The sequence below is a fragment of the Pieris brassicae genome, chromosome 11 (assembly GCF_905147105.1).
Source record: "Pieris brassicae chromosome 11, ilPieBrab1.1, whole genome shotgun sequence".
NCBI classification, from domain to species: domain Eukaryota; kingdom Metazoa; phylum Arthropoda; class Insecta; order Lepidoptera; family Pieridae; genus Pieris; species Pieris brassicae.
The window spans coordinates 9,612,890-9,635,156 of NC_059675.1; the positions used below are offsets into that span (position 1 = coordinate 9,612,890).

Sequence of the window (22,267 nt, forward strand, 5' to 3'; positions counted from 1 at the left end):
TGTCCGTCTAATATTGTGGCACTTTTCGTCATGTGTGTTCTGTCTAGTTTCTTTATTGTGTATAACACAAGCCTTGTCCATATTACCCATTTTCATGAATTTCTCCACCTCTTCGCACAAACTGTTTACGTCTGATTGCTTCGACACTTTATCTTGTTTGTTAGTTTTCTGTATGTCTCTATACTTGCTTCGTCTGTTTTGTTTTTATATTGTATTCTTTTCAGCATTACATCTATTATCTCTTTACTGAGCCATTTCTTCTTTCTACTAATTTCTCTTTATTTACGCTTGTTTTGCGCTGTCTTTTATTATATCTCTTAGGTTTATTTTATCGCCTTTCAGAATTTCGATTCTGACCATGGTGTTATCTAGTTGGTGTCTGCTGATATTCCCTAGAATTTTGGACCCCGTTGGTATATATGTTTTACATATTAAAATGAATTATATATTAATTAGTAAACTGAAAATGTATGAATGTATTCACGTGTGCAAGACAAAAACAGATTAGAATCCCCGAACCCGAACCTTCATTTATTGCTATTATTTCGGAGTATTCCAAGTAAGACGTCAGTATATTTTACCAACTACGACTTATAGTCTCATCAATACTTCGTAGGGAAATAACATTTTGTTCGAGTTACAAAGTCTAAATAATTCGAGATACTGTGTATTTATGTATTATGTATTAGAAGTTCAGCGGAAAGGAATAGTGAATTTTTAGATTTACTGAGGATTCCGACTGAATGAGGTTCGAGATATCGAGATTCCACTGTTTCACAATTGATATATATATATATATTTATGGGATTCAGGGCGTTGTTGTGGCTTAGCGATTTCGTAAAGGGTTCTTACACCCAAAAATCCGGGTTCGATAAACATTGTAATTTCGTGTCTACTTTTCTTTTGAGTCAAGAGAACACGACCGTATGGTCTGAACGTTGAAAGAATGTCTAGAGCGAACCCTGAGAGAATATTTAAAAAAAAATAGCAATTTGGAAACGTAGATGTTGTGCCTTTATGTATTTCTATTATATTATTATTACTACATTTTTTACAGTGACATTTTAAATAGCCACCTTTTTAAGCATCAAATAAACTAATACGAATCAATCAATTGCGCTCTTCTTCCTCTACTCCGCCCTAACTTTGACAAGGCCCAGCACATTAAAGCTGTGCTCGGTCCAGTGATTGGGCTTCGAGCCCTTCACTTTACCAGTCATATTTTTTTAGACAACTTATACCATACAGTATAAGTGTTATATATATATAACACTTATAACTTACCGAAAAATGGTATGATTCATTTGTGAGTCTAAAAATCATTATTGATAGACTGATTTGTATTAAGATGTGACTGTCAAATTCTTACCACGATTCATTAATCATTTTTTGTGACGTAAATAATTACGTAGCAGATGCCTTTTATCAGGGACATTACACAATATTTTTAGTCTGTCAGTCTGTTTTTAACAGTACAGTCTCGTTTTAAAAAGATTATAAGCACTTTTACTTGACGTGTTTATTGAATACTTTTAACATTGACTAGTTTTAAAACGTTTTGCGACGGGTTGCGTACTTCATTGCTTATTTTATTGAAAACAGGTTTCAAAATATATAGTTGCAATAACAGCCAGTGTTGCAAGTGATGCTAGCACCTATGATTTAAATATAGATAGTGTAGTTACTGTCAATTTTCAATAGTCTCCAATATTACCGTGCCCATACTAAAGGTATTTACAGGATATATAAAACTCCAAAAGTTTTACGTATCATTTTTACTTTACATCGTAGAACGAAAGAACGGTCAATGTCATATTTGACATACGAACGACTTTAAACATTTAAAGAAATGTATGTCAAGACTATGAATTGTTTGATGACATGATTGATAGTGGTCGAGTAACTCTTAAATTTTCTGTTTGACCAAAATTGCTGGACAAACACAAATAATAAACACTCATATCTGAGTTTTGAGAGCTATATAACTAAGATCAGAAATGAATTACTTGTTAATATATACGCGTCATTGTGAATATGATAATAAGTGCATGATTGTCACATGCTGTTCGGTTTCTAGATTACGTAGGAGTTAAAAATATGGTTATTTACAAGTTGACCCCAACTTTAATTTTATATAATGACCAACGGCATCGTTTTAATTTGATTGTAGCATATTGTTATAACTTAACCCTTCCTTTGACTAACCGATGCAAGGAAATTTGTTAATCCCGTAGTTACTGAGATTAGCGCGTTGAACCAAACTAATTCTTCACCATTATAATGTAAGTACATTAATGGTTCGCGAACGTCACAACTACCTAGTAAGAAAAATTGCATAAAGTTTACATTAATGATATTTGGTAATTATTTAAATATCACTGATTAAATTCCCTAACGAAGATTTACATACTTTATCTTCCTAAAAGAAACGTTACCCATAACACTAATATATATGTATTTACGAACAAAAAATACCGTACATTTGTCTAATGGGCAGGTTGTCAGTATGTTCCGTGTTTCTCCCCCTCTCCTAGTTTCCGTGCTATTCTCTTCCTGCCCTGGGCGTATGCACCTTAAACCTCAATCATACGCAACTAATTATAGAAGGTGTCTCAAAAGAAAGTTCATATTTAGTTGATCGATGAAAAAAATGTAAGTCGTGTATCAAAAAGTGTTTATTAATTATTAAAGTACACATTTTGGGAATTTGTCTGTCGTCCAAATGTAGCGCTCGTTTAATCAAACAAAAAAATGCTCAGCTGCGGCTCGGTAGGTGGACTCAGTGATGGCTGCCAATTCGTGACGAGAGAGAGATGTCGGTTTATATCGTAGATATCGTAAGATAACCCCATAAGAAAAATCCATAGGGGTTAAATCAGGACTGCGTGGAGGTAAACTTATGTAACCTCAGGACTGCGTGGAGGTAAACTTATGTAACCTTTCCCGGAGATCACATTGCCTGAGAAAATTTCACAAACTCGTGGCAGAGACGTATTGGACGTGTGTGACGTTGCCTCGTCCTGCTGAAACCATGTTCTTTGGTTATAGCCAGGATTTTTTTTAAGTTCATGCACCAAGCAGTCGTCTAACATTAAATAAATAAACGTAAACTTTCTTTTGAGACAAGTTATAATCAAAAGAGTTTGAAAATGCATCTGTCCCGTAACGGAAAACATGTTTATCTATTAAAGTTTCCTATTACCCAAAACAAACAAACTAACAAGTTTTCGTGCGCGTCTGAACGTCGTTATATCCCGAACTACCGTTTTACTATCAACAAACATTATGTCAGACATTAAGTGCACACCCTATTGGCGTGTCCGGGCTCCATTCACGTGAATAAAAACTAGTTTGAGGTAGAGGTACACTATAAATAGGATATCTTGGTTTAAGTTTTCTCAATAATTATTGGATTCAATATTATCCGTTTTAAAATTATATTATTATAATGGTATATAATTTCATTAATCTCAGTATTGTAATTAGACAGAAACCTGATATTTATTTAACGTCAGTAAAATTAAATATTATTTTTTTGTGAGGATTATTGAAGTGTCTCGACCGGTTTCATTTCAACACAATTACGCTCACCGTTAATTCAATTAACGGTAACTATTTGTAATGGATTATAACGCGTGGATTTTTCTTTATTTAAATTTTAAGTTTAAGGATGTAATTTAAGTATATTTGAAATAAATATTCTTGCATCACCTTTATGTACCGTATCCGTGACTTATTTAGTATGAAGAAAGTTATGACCTCGTCTCGCGTTTGATTGCTAATACACCAGCTGTTACTCAAGACACTATGTTTCTTGTGAACTAGATCTTACTGTCACGATAATATAATCGTAACCATAAAGCTAGTTGCCGTAAAATTTGGATAAAATGAGACTGTTTTAAAATTCCCGCCAGATATAAAATCACATTATAATTTACCTCCGACGTTTATTTTGACGTAGATGGAAAATTCGTGATCTTGTGTGTTAAATCAATCACTAAAAAAAGTAATCTAATACGAAATCAGGAGTAGTGTTAAGCGTAGTGCGTGTACTCCAATACCAAATGTACATTAATGAATTTTTGTTTCTATATGCGCAATTAGCATACGTACGGTACGGTCTTACGGTAAAGAAAAACAGTAAAAAACATATGCACAAACATGACATATGTCATGAAAATGCGTACCTACCAACTTTTTAATAGCATTATTGTCTTCAAGATGTCTTACACAAAACTTATTTCATGAAATCCTTTCTCGCTTATATTAATTTACTTAAGCTTTGAATTCGCATATTGATTATCACACTCACCAGCTATAGCCTTGTATTGATTGTACATTATTATCGAGATAAATTAGAGATTAAATAAGATGTAGTCTATATGAGACTAAGGGATGTCGTTTCATTGTCGTATTACTCGAATCCCTGTTACAGTACTATATTTGTCAGACGGCTGCAGTAAGCTTGACATGGATTTATACTTGAGACTTTCAGAACAAGCGAGAAATGCTCTTGGGCTTTCATAAATTGCGTTTTATATTAACTTTAAACGAATATATTTCATCTCATTACCGGATTTTTTTGTTTTTATTAAAAAATAATAATACTGTCATTAGTATGTTTTGGCATCAGATTGCATTGTCTGGAATCATTTCTCGTTCATAAGCTCTTTTAACAGCCTTATGAGCATCCTGGATTTTTAGATTAAGGACATACAGGTTTCGTTACGATACTTTTCTTTACCAAGAGAAAATGCAGTACTTACCGAAACGTAATTCTTCGTCGGGTCTTGAAAACCCACTGGAGATATCGTACACATTTTAAATTTAATTATGATTTTCGTTTCGACCAGAAATCAAACCCTAATTGTTGTTGCCAAGATGATGCACGGTCCTTCGCTCCCGGTTACAAAAGCGCTCTCCTTCAAATTATAGCCTGCGTTATGATTTTCTAGGTATAATTATATTAAGAAACTATTTTGGCCAAGTTTGGCGTATTTTTATTCAAATAAAGCAATTTATCATTTCTTTGGCGTAATACTTTTAGAAAAGATTTAATAGAAAATCGTAGGTTTCAAATGTAAGACGTCTTAACCTTTATGTGTCCTTCGACTTTTCAAAGGCATTGTTAGGTACAACAGACTATAAAATTGCTTTCTTCTAAATGTTAATCTTTGAATTACATTATATATTTTTATAAGAATAAAATATAAATAGAATCGAATTTATAAAATGTTTACTTTGTATCACCGGTCCAAGGTTATTTCAGAGCAAATTTTACCAGATTTACCAGCGCTATTTAGCCACTACTTATACCAAAATACCTGTTGTATATGTAATTGTATTACACAAATGGATATCTAAATATTCGTATGCATACTCCAGTTTTTATGCGATTATATCCGATAAAATTATTTAATGTAATTGATTTTTGTTTATACGATATGTTTTTATCTATTTTCCCAACTCATACTAGTTATAAGTATTAAAACGAATATCTCAATTTTAAGTTTATGATTTTTTGCCGATTTTTTTGATTTCGTGCTGTGCAATAAGGACATAATATATATTCTTACATGTAAAATTAGTGTTTTGTATAGGAGGAACAAAAAGTAGATTTTTTTTATATAGAATATATTTAATTAATCAAAGTATGTACCAATGCTGTCTTTTCACTTTTGCCATCTTATATGTAGTTTATTGATACTTTTACTAAAGAAAACATTCGAACGGGAATCAATAAAATCTTTGGAGGCGGTTGCGGCTGCATCATCTGAATTGAATTTTTTACCTTGCAAGAAGTTATCTAAGTTTCGAGAAAAATGGTAATCTGTTGTAGCAAGATCAGGGAGTAAAGGTGGATGTTTTAGACATTCCAATTGAAACTTCTCTAATCTGGTCTAGCGCTGTCGTAAAGCAGCACTGGCCTAGAGCCATTGACCAGCCTTGGTTGTTTAGCAGATAGCTTTTTCATTAAGGTCTGCAGTTGCTGACAATATCTGCTGTAATACTGGCCAAATTTAAGAAAGTTATAGTGAACGAGCAAGTTATAGTTTTTCGGAATAAATTTTTTCTTGTTCGCACCATTTGATTGGTTCGGCTGGGTATAGCGATTCGATTATTGTACAGGATCAAATTTTCATCACAGGTAGTGTTTCGATTTAAAACCCCTTCATTATTGTGCCGGTTGAGTAATGTAACGAAGCAGTCAAGGCGCGTTTGTCGATATGCTTCACTCATTTCGTGAGGTTTTCCACCTTTCAAGCTTTTTCACCTTCCCAATTTGCTTCAAGTGGATTAATACAGTTTTATCACTAACACCGCAGCCTGCAGCTAACTCAGACGTAGTTTGCGATGGATCCGTTTCCACAATAGCCTTCAATTGTTCGTTATAAACTTTGCTCTCCGGCCGTCCCGAGGTTTGTTCTGCAGGTCGAAATATCCAGAAAAAAACAAGTTGAAATCAAAAACGCACTGTGTTTTCTTTTGCGACATCACCGCCATACACATTATTAATCCTTCGAGCCGTTTCTGCAGCACGGTGCCACGGTGGAACTCGTACTCGTAAATAACGCGATATTTTATGTTTTCCATTTTATAAATAGAGTCACGCTAAGAATAAAAATTAAAACGCAAAAATGAAATGAATCATTGTTTTCGTAAAACAAACGCACGCGTAAATACCTGTTAATATTGAATTAATTTGAAATTCCCAACCAAAGAGTATGGTATTTGATTTGCCAGTACGACAAAACGTCAATTTCATATATAAGGATTTTAATCTCATATAATTAAAAATCATGTCGGAGTCATTAATTATAACTGGATATTTTCAATATTACTTTATAAAGCTTAAATTTCTACAGAGATTTATTAAAGGCAAACGAAAGAGTTTAATTATTCGTATGCTTTCTATATAGTAGATTCTGACAATGTTAAATGTGTTTCAGTACCAACTTTAGACGTCCAGGGAGTGCTGGGCAAAAAAGCTTCACTTCCTTGTGATATACAGCCTCTACACTCGGACGACGCAGTTGTTATGGTACTATGGTTTAAGGAGTCGGATGGAGAACCATTGTATAGGTGAGAAAAAGTCATATGTTTCAGGTTATAAGTCATCAAGTATCAGTGTGTGTTACAACGAACAAAAAATGGTGTGGTTCTTTCGCCAATCGTACGAGGCTCATATCCTTATATTTATAGTTTTGACATCCGAGGACGGTCCTATAACCAACCAAAGCTCTGGTCTTCCCCACTGGTGTTCGGAAATCGGGCGTATTTCCGCGGGGCAGCAACACCAGCAGTTCTCACGGTTGACAATGTAACTGCGATGGATGCTGGAGTGTATAGATGCCGAGTAGATTTCAAAAACTCTCCCACTAGAAATCTTAAAGTTAATTTCACTGTTATAAGTAAGTATCTGTATTATAATTTTTTTTATTGTACCTTAAAATTTATTTTTATTTAAAAAAATTACCAATTACTCTTTTGTTTTCATATACTCATTATACAAAATACACGATACAATAAAATTTCGTTTACATAGTATAAGAGACATTGAAAGAAACGTAGCTTTAGTTACCATATTTGTCAAGTCAGTAAGATAAAAATTTAAAAGAAAAAATTATACTGTGGGCTACTAACAAAAATATTTACAATATTATGTCAAATATTATAATTATAGTACCTCCGAGCCGTCCAGCGATATACGACGCAAATAGAAGAGATAGGACCAAACTCGTGGAGCCCTATAACGAAGGATCCAATGTTTTATTGATCTGCGAAGTTGACGGAGGTAAAGATTAGACTTATTAAGTACATGTACATGACAGTCATCTACTTGCATTTTAAAATCAACATGAACCTGTATATAATTATTATCTTTTTCAACGTCATAAACTATATATAATATGAAGAAACTTTTTACTTAACTTATATTAAGCGTATGTAAATTTATACAGGATTTTGAGTCTAAAACTCGAGTTGATAAAACCCGAAATAAAGGAGATCACTACAGCCTAGCCATTTAAATTAATCTGCCCTCTATATTCGTTGAAAAATACAATAGCGCCACCAAATTTCGGTTACAGAATACACAATATCATGTTGCATGTCAATGCACAAAGAAGACAATTAGGTATTATTGATTGCCCGGGAATTGCACCTGACAATTATTCTCGTGTTGTATAGCGACGCGTTAATATTTGAGCACATTTGATTGATAAAGCTTGTCAATAGTTGTTATTAAAAATGAATTCAATTTTTGGATTGGGATCTTTTATTCGATATTTAACTACTTTTATAAGATTTAGTCATAATTTTATACGATTCGATTACTTTTGGTGTGGTCCAGAAACCTTAAAGAGCTATTGAATGTTATTCTTATCATTATGGAAATATTGAAGACAAAAGAAAACGAAATTACCTTTTATACGTGCGTTCATAAATAACACAACCCAGTTTACTGATTAATAGGAACATGTATTTACCTATAATAACCTTCTACTTTTGATGATAGTCATTATTTGTTAAAAAAAAAAAAAACAATGAATATTAATATTTTGTAATATGGCAATTACGGTCTTCTTAAAGGCGGTTTCTAACACCATAAATTATCTTTTTAATCTTTGTCAGATCGTTATCTGTATCATTGAAATAACGTTCCCACAAGACCACCTTGACCAGAGATAATACATATTTTTTAATTTTTTAACGTGTCTGAAGTAGAAAATGTGTCACCATCTGAAAAAAACAGCAGCAGCAGTTATGACATAACGGTGCTCAAGAAAATAAACAAAATCTATAATATATTTCACTCCAGAGCAAAGCAAAACAACGTCAGGACCTGTAGAATATAGCAACTAAAAAATAAAATAAAGAAAATACAACAATATTGGGGAGTATTTTGTTAACCACGTTAATAATTCAAACAAAACATGGATGCAGAGCCTAGGTAACAGTGAGAAGAAAGCCAAAAATAGATATTCTTGAATTTGTAACCAATTTTTATCTAGAACTTTGTTAAAATACACCTAGAGAACACAAGAAATAGATGTCAGACAACACATGTCGAATAACAACCAATCAAGAACATATAGATATACTCGTAGATAGACAACGGTCATGCCTATAAGTAAAGGCCAAATATTGCATCACGTCATAAAAACCTTAAAGTCAGGAAAATGCTCAGGGCCAGAAAACATAAATAAAAAAGCCCTAAAGATCAGAGCAACTATCCTAGTCACATATCTGACAATACTTTTTAACATGGTAATAGAAAGAAGAAGAAAGTGCCAAAACAATGGCGCCAATTAAATATAGTATTGCTGTACAAGAAAGGCAACCCATTAAACATTAGAGAACTACAGGCCAATCTGCAGGAAGCGCTAAAAATAATAAAGTAAATGAAAAATACATAAATATATTACAGAGCACATACAGCAATGGTGTTAGTAGAACAAAGGCCGAGAAATTCAAATTGAAAGACAGGGTGACCCACTTACGCCAAAATTATTCATAGCGGTCCTCGAAGATGTATTCCAAGGTTATAGAATGGCATAAGAACGGCCTCTGGTTACGAAACAAACATCTAACCATAGATTTTCGGATAACATAGCCGTCTTCAAAGACCGCTACAAAAATAAAAATAAATGCTTCAAAACCTAGACAAGGATAGTAAAAAAGTCTTGTGTTCTTGTGTGGGCTACAGAATTTAATCCAATTGTCTGTGCCATCCAATCATAATAGACAATAAACCTTTACAATATGTTAATTACCGGTATGCAGGAAAACAAGTATCTTTCGACAAGAACAGCAGTGAAAACGAAGTAGATAGGAAAATAAATGCTACTTAGAGGAAGTACAGGACCCTCAAGGAAATTCTAAAAGAAACTACAGTCTATAACAAAAGATAATTATGGATTCAAATATTCTACCCTGTCTGATAAACGCATGTCAAACGTGGGTTTTCATCAAGAAAACAAGAAAAATCCTGTTTTGCCAACATCATAAAGTTGATAAGAATAAACAAAACACGAAATGTTGACATTTGTAACAAAACAAAACAAAACTTAAAGGTGCACTTGTGCTCGCTCGAATGCTTAAATGGAAATGGACAGGTCATATTTCTAGAGCGCGTGATAAAAGATGGAAACTCGAAACAACAACATGGACAGGATCTACTGAAAATAGATGGACGACAAAAGAAAATATGGACAGATGACGTTATACTCATAGAATTAGCGGGGATAAACTGGATGAATGTTGCTGACAATGTTGAAGACAAAGAGAAATAGAAAAATTTGGAGGAGGACGCTAAAAAACTAACTCAAAGTTTTAGAATTATACTAACACAATTAATACTCAGAAATGTAAACTAACCAATTGTTGTATGGATTCATTAATAAAGCTGTAATAACAATATATCTTAATGTATTTAGAATTACTTAAAATATTAATAATTCGGCTTACAAAGACTTTTATTTTGCCATTTTTCATATGACGTCTTAAATTAGTCAGAACCATAAATGCTTCATCTCTAAATTATTAATTATCGAAATAATTAACAATTTAAATAATATATACCAATGACCGTTTTATTTCTTAATTTACACATAAGGTGACAATAAAGTAATAATAATGTATAATTAAAGTTAATAGTGACATCATAATGGCAAAATGATATACCTCGAATATAGGCAAGTCCTGTTTTGGGCATCATTGAAGTATGCCTATTGTTTGGAATATAAGCCATAAAGTTATTGTTATATTTAATAATTATATTAAAACCTGTGAATGGGTGGCTTAATTATACATTGTGGAGGCGTGATACAGCTTAATTGGTGCATTTTGAAATGGGGCCCAGTTTTTTTTTCACGGCTCAATTATAAAAATAATTTTACTTTAAAATCCTGGCCCACGGTGTGATAGATTTTTTTTACTGCGTCATTGTTTTGTTAATGTCATTAATAGATAAATAGGCTATGTATCTTCGATAGTTTTACACAACTAAAAATGATCTATATTTTTGAACTCTCGTAAAATTAGTGCTTAATATCTTCAGGTAATAGTAGGCAATTTCAGAAAACAAAAAGAAAACTTTAAAATACATATTAAAATTTCTTGAAGGGAAAAAAATTATTTAAGTCAATTTTAAATTTAGAATCGTCTTCTGATAGTTTACTAACCACAAAATAAAGTTTACAAATTAAGGATCACGAGGTTCACTACTTACTAATTCACCTATATAAATAATATTAGATAAATTAGTAGGCACCCGTATATAAGTTTGTACTTTTCACCAGGCCGACCAAGACCTCGAGTTATATGGTATCTTGAGAACGTGGTGATCGATGACTCATGTGACCAGCGATCCGACGGTATCACTGTCAACTCCCTGACATTCCCCAATATAGGAAGGCAACATCTGAATGCGAGACTAGTGTGCCAGGCTTCTAATACTAATTTGGCGCCACCGGAGACCAAAGTTTTAATATTAGACATTAATTGTAAGTACTTGACTGGTACTTAATTTCAACGAATTAACCGATCGTAATTATATCATCGACCACACTTTGTTCACACTTAAAGTATCACTACCAATACAGCACCGTTGTAGTCGAACATATCAATTACGTTACAATAAACAAATACACAAATGAAATAGGGTCATAACATATAATGTAAAATAGATAAATGTTGGGCAAGACTGTTAATTCGAATTTCTGTGAATTTTATTCTGGCTGGTTAAAGTAAATACACAAATACACACAACTTTCTTGTGTCAGTCATAATATTATGTAAAAAAGGTTATTTTGAAGTTAGATTCACTTAGATATACATGTTATACCCGCAACGAACTACACACAATGTTTTTACCGTATTAGCGTGTGCACTTTATTGTAATGCCCATGCAGTGGCATTTGGCCGTGACACTGATTATTGTTTAAGTATATTTATACACAAACAAGTCATGTGCCTGTCTTACTTTCGAACCTACATATGTCTTTAGAGGAAAAAAGGTTGATTGATAAACTAAATTCGATATAACTAAAATTATGAGTATAATGTTTAATCTGTCAAACATTTAATTATCAATTCCACAGTGAAACCAATCACAGTAAATATATTGAACAAAGAAAAACAAGTATCCGCCGACAAAAGATACGAAATAGAATGCAAGACGACTGGTTCGCGGCCCGACGTTTCAGTATCCTGGTGGAAGAACAATAGACAACTCAAGCGGATGGCGAAAAATGTGAGCCTTTGTCTATGTCCTTTGTCTTTTAATTAATAGATCTTTTCCTTATCCTCGTATTTGACATTATTTACGACGGATTATAATAATATAGAACAAAAAATATTTTTCTATAAAGTTATAACGTTAGTGATATTATAAAACCAATTCTATGTTAATTATTGATCCGTCTTGTTGAATCAAACTTGTGGTTTTATTTTGTGAGTGATATCCAGGAAGAATTTATTATACTCTTTGATATTATGCAGAAATTTTAACAAAAAATCTTAACTTATATTTACTTTTATTAAGAACCTTTTTAATATCAAGGGATCGGGTTCTAAATTAATTAAACTTCGACGTTAAAGAACTGTTCTAGTGCATAATGGGTTATTTCTTGAAGGCTTAAGATTTTTCTTTATTTCAAACTGTATCATTGTTGGGAGTAAAATGAAGCTCTTAATTAATGCTTGCTTGTAAAGACAAGAATAAAATAATAATTGTAATTTTTATATCGTGAATTGAATACGTGAACATTTTTTTCTAAACATTATATTGCTTGAATTTAAATATCAAATCTTATACAATAACATTTCGCTACGCCTACCAATACTAATTCTCTATCTTATATTATGTATAGACTCTCATACCTGAGGTTCGAACCCCGGCTGTGCATGTGTGACTTTTAGTCTATCTGCCCATTAACATTAACACTCGCTGGTACGGTGAAGGACATCGTGAGGAAACTATGCCATCATATTCTCGAAAATAATAAACGCATTCTCAAAGAATGTGGTTTTTGTATAAAAATCTTTATTATTCTAGTTCTCTGAGAACAATGAGACACTAAGCGTGCTCAGTTTAGTACCGAGTGTTGAAGATGATGGGAAGTACTTGACGTGCCGCGCGGAGAATACACACATCCCGGACTCAGCTATTGAAGACAAATGGAAGCTTAACGTGCAGTGTAAATATTTCATTATGATTATTTTTGTATAAAAAACAAATGACATTATTAAAGTTAACTTAGTAAACGATCAATGCTAAACAATATGTGAGTTATTAATGTATATTCTCGTCGTTCTCTCGTCTTTTTCGACAGAGTCGGTAGTCACTGTGACATTTTCACGGAATCCAAACATTAAATTCAAGGGTTGCGGTCTGAGCTAGAATAGGGCTAGTCTTCAGCTCTTATAAAGTCCGGAACGTTGGTTTCAAGCCAGGCTTGGGTAGTTCGTGCCTTGTGACTAGGTGCAGAAATTTTTAGAAAGGGTTTCACAACATGTTCGAAGACTGTATCTTGATTCACTTTGGCTGAAGATCCTTTTTCACAAAAATGTAGTTGTATGACTCCTTGATAAGACACGCCCCGCCAAACCATCACTGACGCAGAATGATGACCACGTTGTACCTTTCCCACCACTTAAACATCTTCTTTAGAACTGTGATCGTAGAATTTATCATTTTGCTTATTGTAGTGTTCTTCAATCATGAATTTTTTTCGTCGGTAAAGGCGTTTTGATCGATCCACTCTTTAATTGTAAACATTGATTTAGGGCATGGCCTGTATATCGACGATAAGCACCGAGCTTCAATTCTTGTTTTATTTAGAAGGAATGGATAGGACTCGATAGAGATTTTTTGTTTCCTAATGCGGTTTCGATTAATTTCTGGCTGGCTCTCATCATGTCTGGCTTTGACAGCATTTACAGCTTTTGTAGTTCTAAGAGCAGGCGGCCACCCCGATCTTTTCTGGTCTTCGCCAGACGTAGTGTTGTTGTTGTATCTGTTGATAGTACGATATACGAACATACGGCTGATACCAATCTTTAAAAGTGTGTGTAATATGACCGACGGATCCATATCCACTTTCTGCAAGGCGATCACTGCTATCCTATTTTCTTTAACAACCCATTCGATATAGTAATTTGATAATGAACACGAAAAATATATAAAATTTTAAAATAATTAGAAATTTGAAATAAAAGAAAGATTTTATGTAACAGTATTTATGGCCATACTAGTTATATCCCATGTAATTAAATTCAGTAATAGTACAACAGCCAAATATTATTAAATTAAGTATGCTTTCCATCCCGTAAAAATATAATTATGACATGCAAATTTGAATATCAATTTACTATTGACTTTGTGAACCTTTATAAGGATCACTTTTAGCGAAATATGGAATGCGAAATTGATATTTATTCAATCTTAAATAAGAATTCAAGGCTTAATACTTACTACAGGCTTAACACTAACTGAAGTATTTCTTATATCATTCATATCTATCTAGAACTGAGTTTAAATATATTTTAATATGTGGTTTAGATTTTCTTGAGAAAAATTATATCTATCTTCTATCGAAATATTTCATTATATTATTTCTAAAATAAATTTTAGAATAATTAAAGTGATCAGATACTAACATGTTCTTTTTTGTCTAGATGTACCTATTGTAGATTTGAAGATGGGATCAAATTTGAATCCAGACGAAATAAAAGAAGGTGCTGATGTATACTTCGAATGCACTGTCAAAGCAAATCCAAAATCACACAGACTAGTTTGGTATCACGGTGTAAGTAACAATTTAAAAACGGTATTAATTAGTATCAAAGAGTTTATTCAGTAAAATATACTACAAATACTTTAACTTCTCATATGAATTGAAAATAAAAATTAGTATTGAGAAATTTATTTATTATCTAAGTTCTCTTTAAACAAGTAAAATAGGTTATGAAATATTACAAAATATAATATCAAAAACTGCTATATTTATCGGCTATTGAATTGGCCAAATTTCGCGCAGTGTAGAAAACTATTATTTTAATAATAGAGTGTGCATGTATGTATTCGTAGAAAAAAAATTAATAACGACTTCGCGTCTAGTGACTCGGGTCAACTTATTTGCCGGAATTATACTTCTAAATAGTTTTGTATTCTTTAGCATAACGAAATATTCCACAATGACTCTGCGGGTATAATTCTGAGCTCCCAAAGCCTAGTACTACAGAGCGTAACGCGGAGCGCGGCTGGAGACTACACTTGTGTGGCAGCTAATAGTGAAGGAAAGGGAACAAGCAATCCTGTATCTTTATTGGTGCGATGTGAGTATCATCATACTTTATCTGCAGTTATTCACTTACAGTTTGATACATTGTGATGTGTGTTCTATTTATAACATGAATTGTTTAAGTGGTTTTTATTTGAAAATATTATATAGATTAGACTTCAGCTGAAATAAACAAAACTTGATATATATACCTATTATTAGCTTGATTTAATAGTCAGACAAATATACTTTAGCTTTACAAAAGCAATAAGATCATTATTTATCCATATACTGCAGTAAGATTATCGATTGCGACAATTCCCAATTTTCGCCAGAACCATGAAAAGCTAATGAATCGAAACTTTTCCGAAGCGCACGGATTAGGTCATACGAATCAGAATTGAATGTTTGTTTTCATTGTCTAACCCGATCCGATCTAATTGGATTACGTCAGGTGTTTTTGCTATCCCATGCCCCGGGACTCGTCCGACTTTTACTACATTTTACTAGATTAAAAACTTTCCAAACCAAGAAGTTAGATGTGGGTTGCCAGATTATATAAAACTCGGATTCGGTTTTCGAGAACATTTAACCATTTTTGTTACTTTCTCTGCAGATTACTTTGAGGCTCTTTATAATACCTTAGATGCAAATGAGATATTAAAATTCATTTATACTCCATTTTGAGTCGCATAAAATTGATCGAGATTGTACGTTAACCAACCTCATATTTGTCCCTATATATGTATTTGTCATTGAAATGATACTCTTTCATTTTGTAATAAAGTTAGATATATGTGTATAAAACCATAATTGTGTGTGGAGATCTCTTTTAAGCCAATGTAATTTTCAGATGCACCAGTGTGCGCGGAACGTCGTGATAGCGAGCTTTTTGGTGCGCTAAAGCATGAGACGGTCATGTTGCACTGCAGTGTTGACGCAAATCCAGCTGTTGTATCCTTCCATTGGACTTTTAACAACTCTGGCGAACAGACTGAATTACCTCCACGGTATTGTACTATCTTACATAGACCCCCTTTAATAAATTAAAACAATTTTTAAATTTATTTACTATCGTTTACTTGTTCAGGTTATCCAGCGTTTTAGGACACACGTCTACTTTAAATTATACGCCCAGTACTGACATGGAGTATGGGACATTGGCTTGCTACGGCGAAAATTCTGTAGGCCATCAAAAGGTGCCTTGCGTTTTTCAATTAGTGGCTGCAGGTAAATTCTAAGTATATAATCTTTAATTCTTATAGTTATACTGTGACTGACTGACTGGCTCATTTTGTAAGTGACATAATAAAATCGAAGGTAACATCAACAACATAACAGAATTGAATAAATTGAATTGAAGTGACTACAATACATTCACATTATCGTGATTATTGAATAATAATGTCACTGCACATTCTTGGCCTTATAATTTCTGCCTGACAGTTTTCAGTTTCCTCACGACATTTTCCTTAAACGTACGAACTAGTGTTCATTGCACGTTTCAAGGACAAACCATTGGTGCAATGCTGATACAAAATATATAAATTTCAACTATTTCGTCTAGGTCGGCCTTTTCAAGTACAGAACTGCACAGTAGCAAATCAGAGTTTGGATTCATTGTTTGTGGAGTGCGTCGAGAATTTCGATGGTGGTCTGCCACAGACATTCCTCATGGAGTTGCTTGAGCTACCATCGCTAACTGTACGTATAAAGTGTTATATAAATTATTTATAGGTTTTAATTTGTTATTGTAAAGAAGTATAAATATTTGAAACAATTTCATTGTTATTATTGTATAATTAATATTTTATGAAATAGCTTTTAATGTTAAGCCTTCATGTTTGATATTGTTTCTTAATTTAGTTTAATGTTGTTACAGGTCCGTTATAATGTATCTACAAATAAAACTCCACCGGTCTTCGAAATCCGTAGCCTTCGTTCAGGAGTCAGTTATAGAATCGACTTGTACGCGGTCAACGCTAAGGGCAGGAGTGATGTCACTACCATAGAACATGTCACTCTAAGGGGGCAAGCTAAGTATACAGGTAAGTTTTATGATCCATTCCCATTTAATATAAAATTAATCTCTACACTTAATGCAAACAGCATTGTTAATTAATTGCAAGGTTATAAATTTCTTGTTTAAATGAAGTTTGTATATCACGGAGGTAAACCCCATATTATTTTTACTGTGAGTTTATACAAACCTCTTGCAATTTTTCCACGTCAATTGGCACAAATAAACATCTTCAAGCAATTTTCCTCAATAAAACTATAATTACAAAACAACCTGAAATTTATTCACGCTGAGCCTCAAAAGCAATTTGAACTTTATTGAGTTGAGTATGAGTGTATATTTGTGTAAAAAGGTTTTTCTAATTTTGCGACCATTTCTTTACTACCCAATAATAATAAAGCCGTGAACTCACTTGTAATCTGAACACTGAAGTCACGCCACTACGGAAGAAGGAATGACTTAATTTTTAGAGGTTTTTATTCGTTCTGAATGGCGATAAAGGCGAATAATAAAAGGTGGTTTTGGAAAGGTGTGCGAAACATCTTATTTTAATATTTTACCTTTGAAAACTTGTTAAACTCAAATAAATGAAAATAACAACTATTAAAACCAACTATTTAAATTTAATATATATTTCTTGTTACTTGTAGAAGTTATACGTATTATTAAAGAAATATACATTCTCAATACGTTTCAAGTTTCAGTCTAGATCGCATGCTACGCACGAATGTTATAGCCAAATGAGAAATGTTTACTACTTTAGTAGGTTCCTTTGTTTTTATTAAACAAGATTTGTTTTAAGTATTATATAGTACAAAGTGAATATTTTAACGATTTTAAGACGTTTTTTCCACGACATTTCATATATGTTTATAAAATTGCTTAGAACATGAGTATTGTTGGTCTAGTAGCGCGCATACGTGCGCATTTAATACTTGCTCCTACGGTGAAGGAAAACATCGAGAGAAAACCCTCATGTCGTCACCCAGCAATCGATGGGTAGTCTCAGGCACCTACATGCTTTTTAAAAAGACAAATTATCATGAAAAGTACACAAAAATATGAAAAAGCACCTTAAAAATATAATGGAATAAACTTTGATTTAATAGATGACTATTTGATAGGTGAAAGTGTCTCTTTTGGAATATCGCCGGTGTTGGCATCAATAGCAGCAATGTCTGCGCTGCTTGCCACTGCGCTGTGTGGCGTGTTAGCTATACTATACCGTCGGCATGCCAGACATAGACACATGCCTGCAAAACACTCGCCTTTGAAGTAAGTGCTATTACTTTTAACCGTAGAACAAGGGAGTTTTAATGAACAGAAACAAAATCGAAACGAGTGGTGGTTTCACTAAAATAGTCTTAATTAGCTGTGGACCAACACCAGTTCCCATTTTAAATCGTCAAATCTCAAATAAGCAATGGCTTTGTACCTAAAAAAACGATTGAGATAAATATAGTATCTCTAGAGAACATTTTTCCATAATCTGGAAATTGTTACAGGCGCACTCACGCAATTTCCAGATTATGGAAAAATGTTCTCTAAATTGCGTGCGTGCGCCTGTAACAATTTCGAGAACTTATCTGCCTCCTATAGACATGTATAGGTGTTCATCTTTATGTTTACTTATTGAAGTTAAAACTTATGTTTTTAGTGAGGCTACCTATAATGATCGGACGGGACAATGTTCTACTCCTGTGAAGCAAGAGGCTTGCAATGAAGGAAGCAATGTGGGATCGGGAGTCAGTGGAGCAAGTAGAGCGCTACTAAGGGAAGACCTCGGCGACGACGCCGATCCAGACATTATACCATACCTATACGGTGAGACTTATTCGTTGTTCCAACATAACATATTTATTACTATTTTATTTTTGCAACACAAAATAAAATTATCTTTAATGAAACAGGATAGCTGTTTTTGATCATCACGCTCGCAGTACTTGAACTATAGTTACATAAAGCCTTTCCATGTAAATCAAATTTTAATAAGAAGTGTGTAGTTTTATAACAATGACACGGGAGTAAATAATTACGTTAGAGCAGCTAGTTTAAAGCATATATTTTCCTCGTACAGACCGTCGTCCAGTCTCGAATGGATATATGAGCTTACAGCGTCCCTTGTCCAACAACAAACTGACCAAGAACGATGGCTTGAGATCGGAGCTTGACGGTGCGGGCTACTATGACTTCCGGAAGAAGGACTACAGGATTCCTTTGACTAGTGTTAGTTTTTATAACGATTTCATTTGACTGTATGGTCTCCTATATGATCTCCGAACTTGATAATACGGTAGGTGTACCAGTCATGAGGATTTTAATGCCAATTGTTTGTTTCTATACATTTTCAATAATTGGTCTTGTAAAAAGGTCACAGTTTAAAATTTATCCATACTGCCAAAAATCCGAAAAAAGATGTTGCCTGATTCGCAGACCCAACCGATATGCACACAAAATTTCAATTCGGTCGAGCCATTTCGGAGGAGTTTAATTAGAAAAACGAAAATTTTATTTATTATTCTAAGTGCGTTTTAGCACAAATCTTGTGGTACATGTATTGTGTTTTTCAGCAGTCATACCATAGTCTAGGACGAGCAAACAAGGGAGTAACGACAAGCCCCAATTCCGGCAGCGGCGTCACATCATCTTTGACCGCACATCGCCTGCGACCAGAAGTGGTTACCACCTCACATCGCGTGCAAGAAAGCTGTATATAAATGCATTACAGCATTGTTGTGACATCTAGATAGAAGAATAGGTAAATGTTCTTTGGTATGAAAACTTTACTCCGTGTACCAAAAACCTTATTATAGCAGTATTTCCAAAAATTTGAAATAGAAAAATAGATCCCAAGAAATATTAAATGTATTCAATTCTTGGGATACAACAATAGAGAAATATGATTTTTATTATTTGTATTTAAAAAATTAAGTGTCATAAAAAAATTATATAGTATTTAGATTTTAATATTGGGACGCCAAGCTAAACAGGTTCACGCTTTTCAGACCTACTTAGAGTAAATATTTTTTTTGAGTAAGGTATGTCATATTGTATTTCCATGATCACATTCATCTTCTTCGAATAAAATAAATATTCACTTCTTCGTTGGATGTCATATATTTTAGATGCAAATTTCTTCTTAAAAGCCCTCAATAATGTCATAAGTAGACCATTCTGTTATTAAGAAGAAATTACTTTGATCTAAATAATATAATCATGAAAATGCTCAAAATCCCTCCGATGTTAATATAATCAGCTGACTGTGTTTTTATTTTGAGTTTAGTTAGTTAGTTTTTTTTTGATAGAGTTCTTAATTTAATTAAAATATTTTTGTATTTATTTTACCTTTCCAATTGTTTACAGTTTACTATATATCGCATGTATTTATTTGCATATTAATTAGATGTTTATAAACTTTCACTGCAGTTATTCAAATCTAACACTTATAAATTAACAAGGTGTCGTGATCGTTTCTCGTAACCACGTGAATTTTTCTTATTTTGGTTACTTTGCTTAGTATTTGTGGTCCACTTATCATTGTTAGTACCGTATAGATGTGCGATCTTTGATATGATCCCAGGAGTAACAAAATCAGGAATGTTTTAATATACTTAAACTACACTTTATTGATTGTATTACCTGAACCGTTATTAAACATAATATATTATATTATATTTAAGCCCTGTTTTGTGTTATTTACTTTAAGTGGCCGTAATATTATTGTTATATTATATTGTTATAATAAGTAATTAATATAATCAAATATATGGCGATTATTTTAAAATTAAGAATTCAACTTGTTGAAAAATTTATATTATGAATTATTTATTTTGCCCCATTACTTAGTTCATACATTTGTAATTAATTTATTGTGATGAGCACAAACTTAATGATGACTGACTTTTTTTTTATTCTAATCAGATCAAATGTAAATTGTATATATGTAAATAGTAAGGCAAATCTAGTCTTAAATTAGTACTAACGGTGCTAAGTACTGTATAAATTAACGAACTAGGCTATTATCAATTGTCAGTTCATACAAAGTATGTTTCATTGTTGAATGGAATTTGTTTGTTGTAAAATGTTTTGAAATAAAATATCAAGCATTCATGATCGTGGCTTTTATGTTATTCTCTTTCCTATATGCATAATTATTCCAATCCTTACTGACCTCTCAACATACGAGTTGCAAAAACTAGCAAACTTGATATATTTTTCTAATGAGTGTTTGTTTTAAAAAAATCTTTATATTATATTAACTGTCATTGACTACGACTGTTAATATAAAGTATAACGGCATTAAACAAACATTAAAAGTAACTTAAGCTATTTCATAATGATATAAGAAAGTTCACCATATAATAAATAATAATAGCCTTGTTATCTTAAATCATGCCTTACAATCACATCGTAAAAGATAATTAAATTGTATATACAAAAATAAAAGTATTAAAGAGCGTTCAATAGCAACAATTACTTATTTTGGGTGTAAAATTTAAAATAACAGGATAGGATAGTTTAATACTTTGTGATATTTGCTTTAATGAACGACAACAATAAGATTAATTAAACTAAAAGTATTATTCGAATACAGTATTGACCATAGTTGTATATTTACAAAGTGGCACCCATTTCTTACATATTTATGAATTTTATAAGTGAACAATTTTTTGTGGCTGATACATGTCGTCGATATTTGGAAGGCATACCTGTTTCCTCGCGATGTTTTCCTTTACCAAATGTTTTTATGCCCACATAGAAACTAAAATTGATTACTGCACAGTAGTGATTCGATTGCTCGACCAAGGTTGAGAGTTGCACGTCTCAATAACTTGCTGCTCAATGTTAAGATATATATACGTTACTCATTTATACTGCTCGATATTATATAAGACTAATGATAAGCGTTACTGTTATGTAATCTCAATTAATTTTAATTTATTTATAGCTTACGCAAGTA

At 32.7% G+C, this 22,267-nt stretch overlaps 1 protein-coding gene across 3 annotated transcripts in view; it reads left to right on the top strand.

Moving 5' to 3' along the window:
- LOC123716038 (immunoglobulin superfamily member 10-like) overlaps positions 1 to 21,012 on the top strand; it is a 113,854-nt gene extending 92,842 nt beyond the window's left edge. For 2 of the 3 annotated variants that reach the window (XM_045671530.1, XM_045671532.1), the window contains 16 exons: positions 6,951 to 7,083; positions 7,204 to 7,412; positions 7,685 to 7,795; positions 11,304 to 11,507; positions 12,105 to 12,256; positions 13,061 to 13,202; positions 14,683 to 14,813; positions 15,183 to 15,342; positions 16,141 to 16,297; positions 16,378 to 16,517; positions 16,855 to 16,991; positions 17,170 to 17,335; positions 18,432 to 18,582; positions 18,965 to 19,131; positions 19,385 to 19,533; positions 19,878 to 21,012. In XM_045671530.1, coding sequence (XP_045527486.1) covers positions 6,951 to 7,083; positions 7,204 to 7,412; positions 7,685 to 7,795; positions 11,304 to 11,507; positions 12,105 to 12,256; positions 13,061 to 13,202; positions 14,683 to 14,813; positions 15,183 to 15,342; positions 16,141 to 16,297; positions 16,378 to 16,517; positions 16,855 to 16,991; positions 17,170 to 17,335; positions 18,432 to 18,582; positions 18,965 to 19,131; positions 19,385 to 19,533; positions 19,878 to 20,024 — 2,456 coding nt within the window. In that variant the 3' untranslated portion in view covers positions 20,025 to 21,012. The remainder of the gene's footprint in view (positions 1 to 6,950; positions 7,084 to 7,203; positions 7,413 to 7,684; positions 7,796 to 11,303; positions 11,508 to 12,104; positions 12,257 to 13,060; positions 13,203 to 14,682; positions 14,814 to 15,182; positions 15,343 to 16,140; positions 16,298 to 16,377; positions 16,518 to 16,854; positions 16,992 to 17,169; positions 17,336 to 18,431; positions 18,583 to 18,964; positions 19,132 to 19,384; positions 19,534 to 19,877) is intronic. The other variant, XM_045671533.1, reaches the window with a different exon arrangement.
- The last annotated feature ends 1,255 nt before the right edge of the window (positions 21,013 to 22,267 follow it).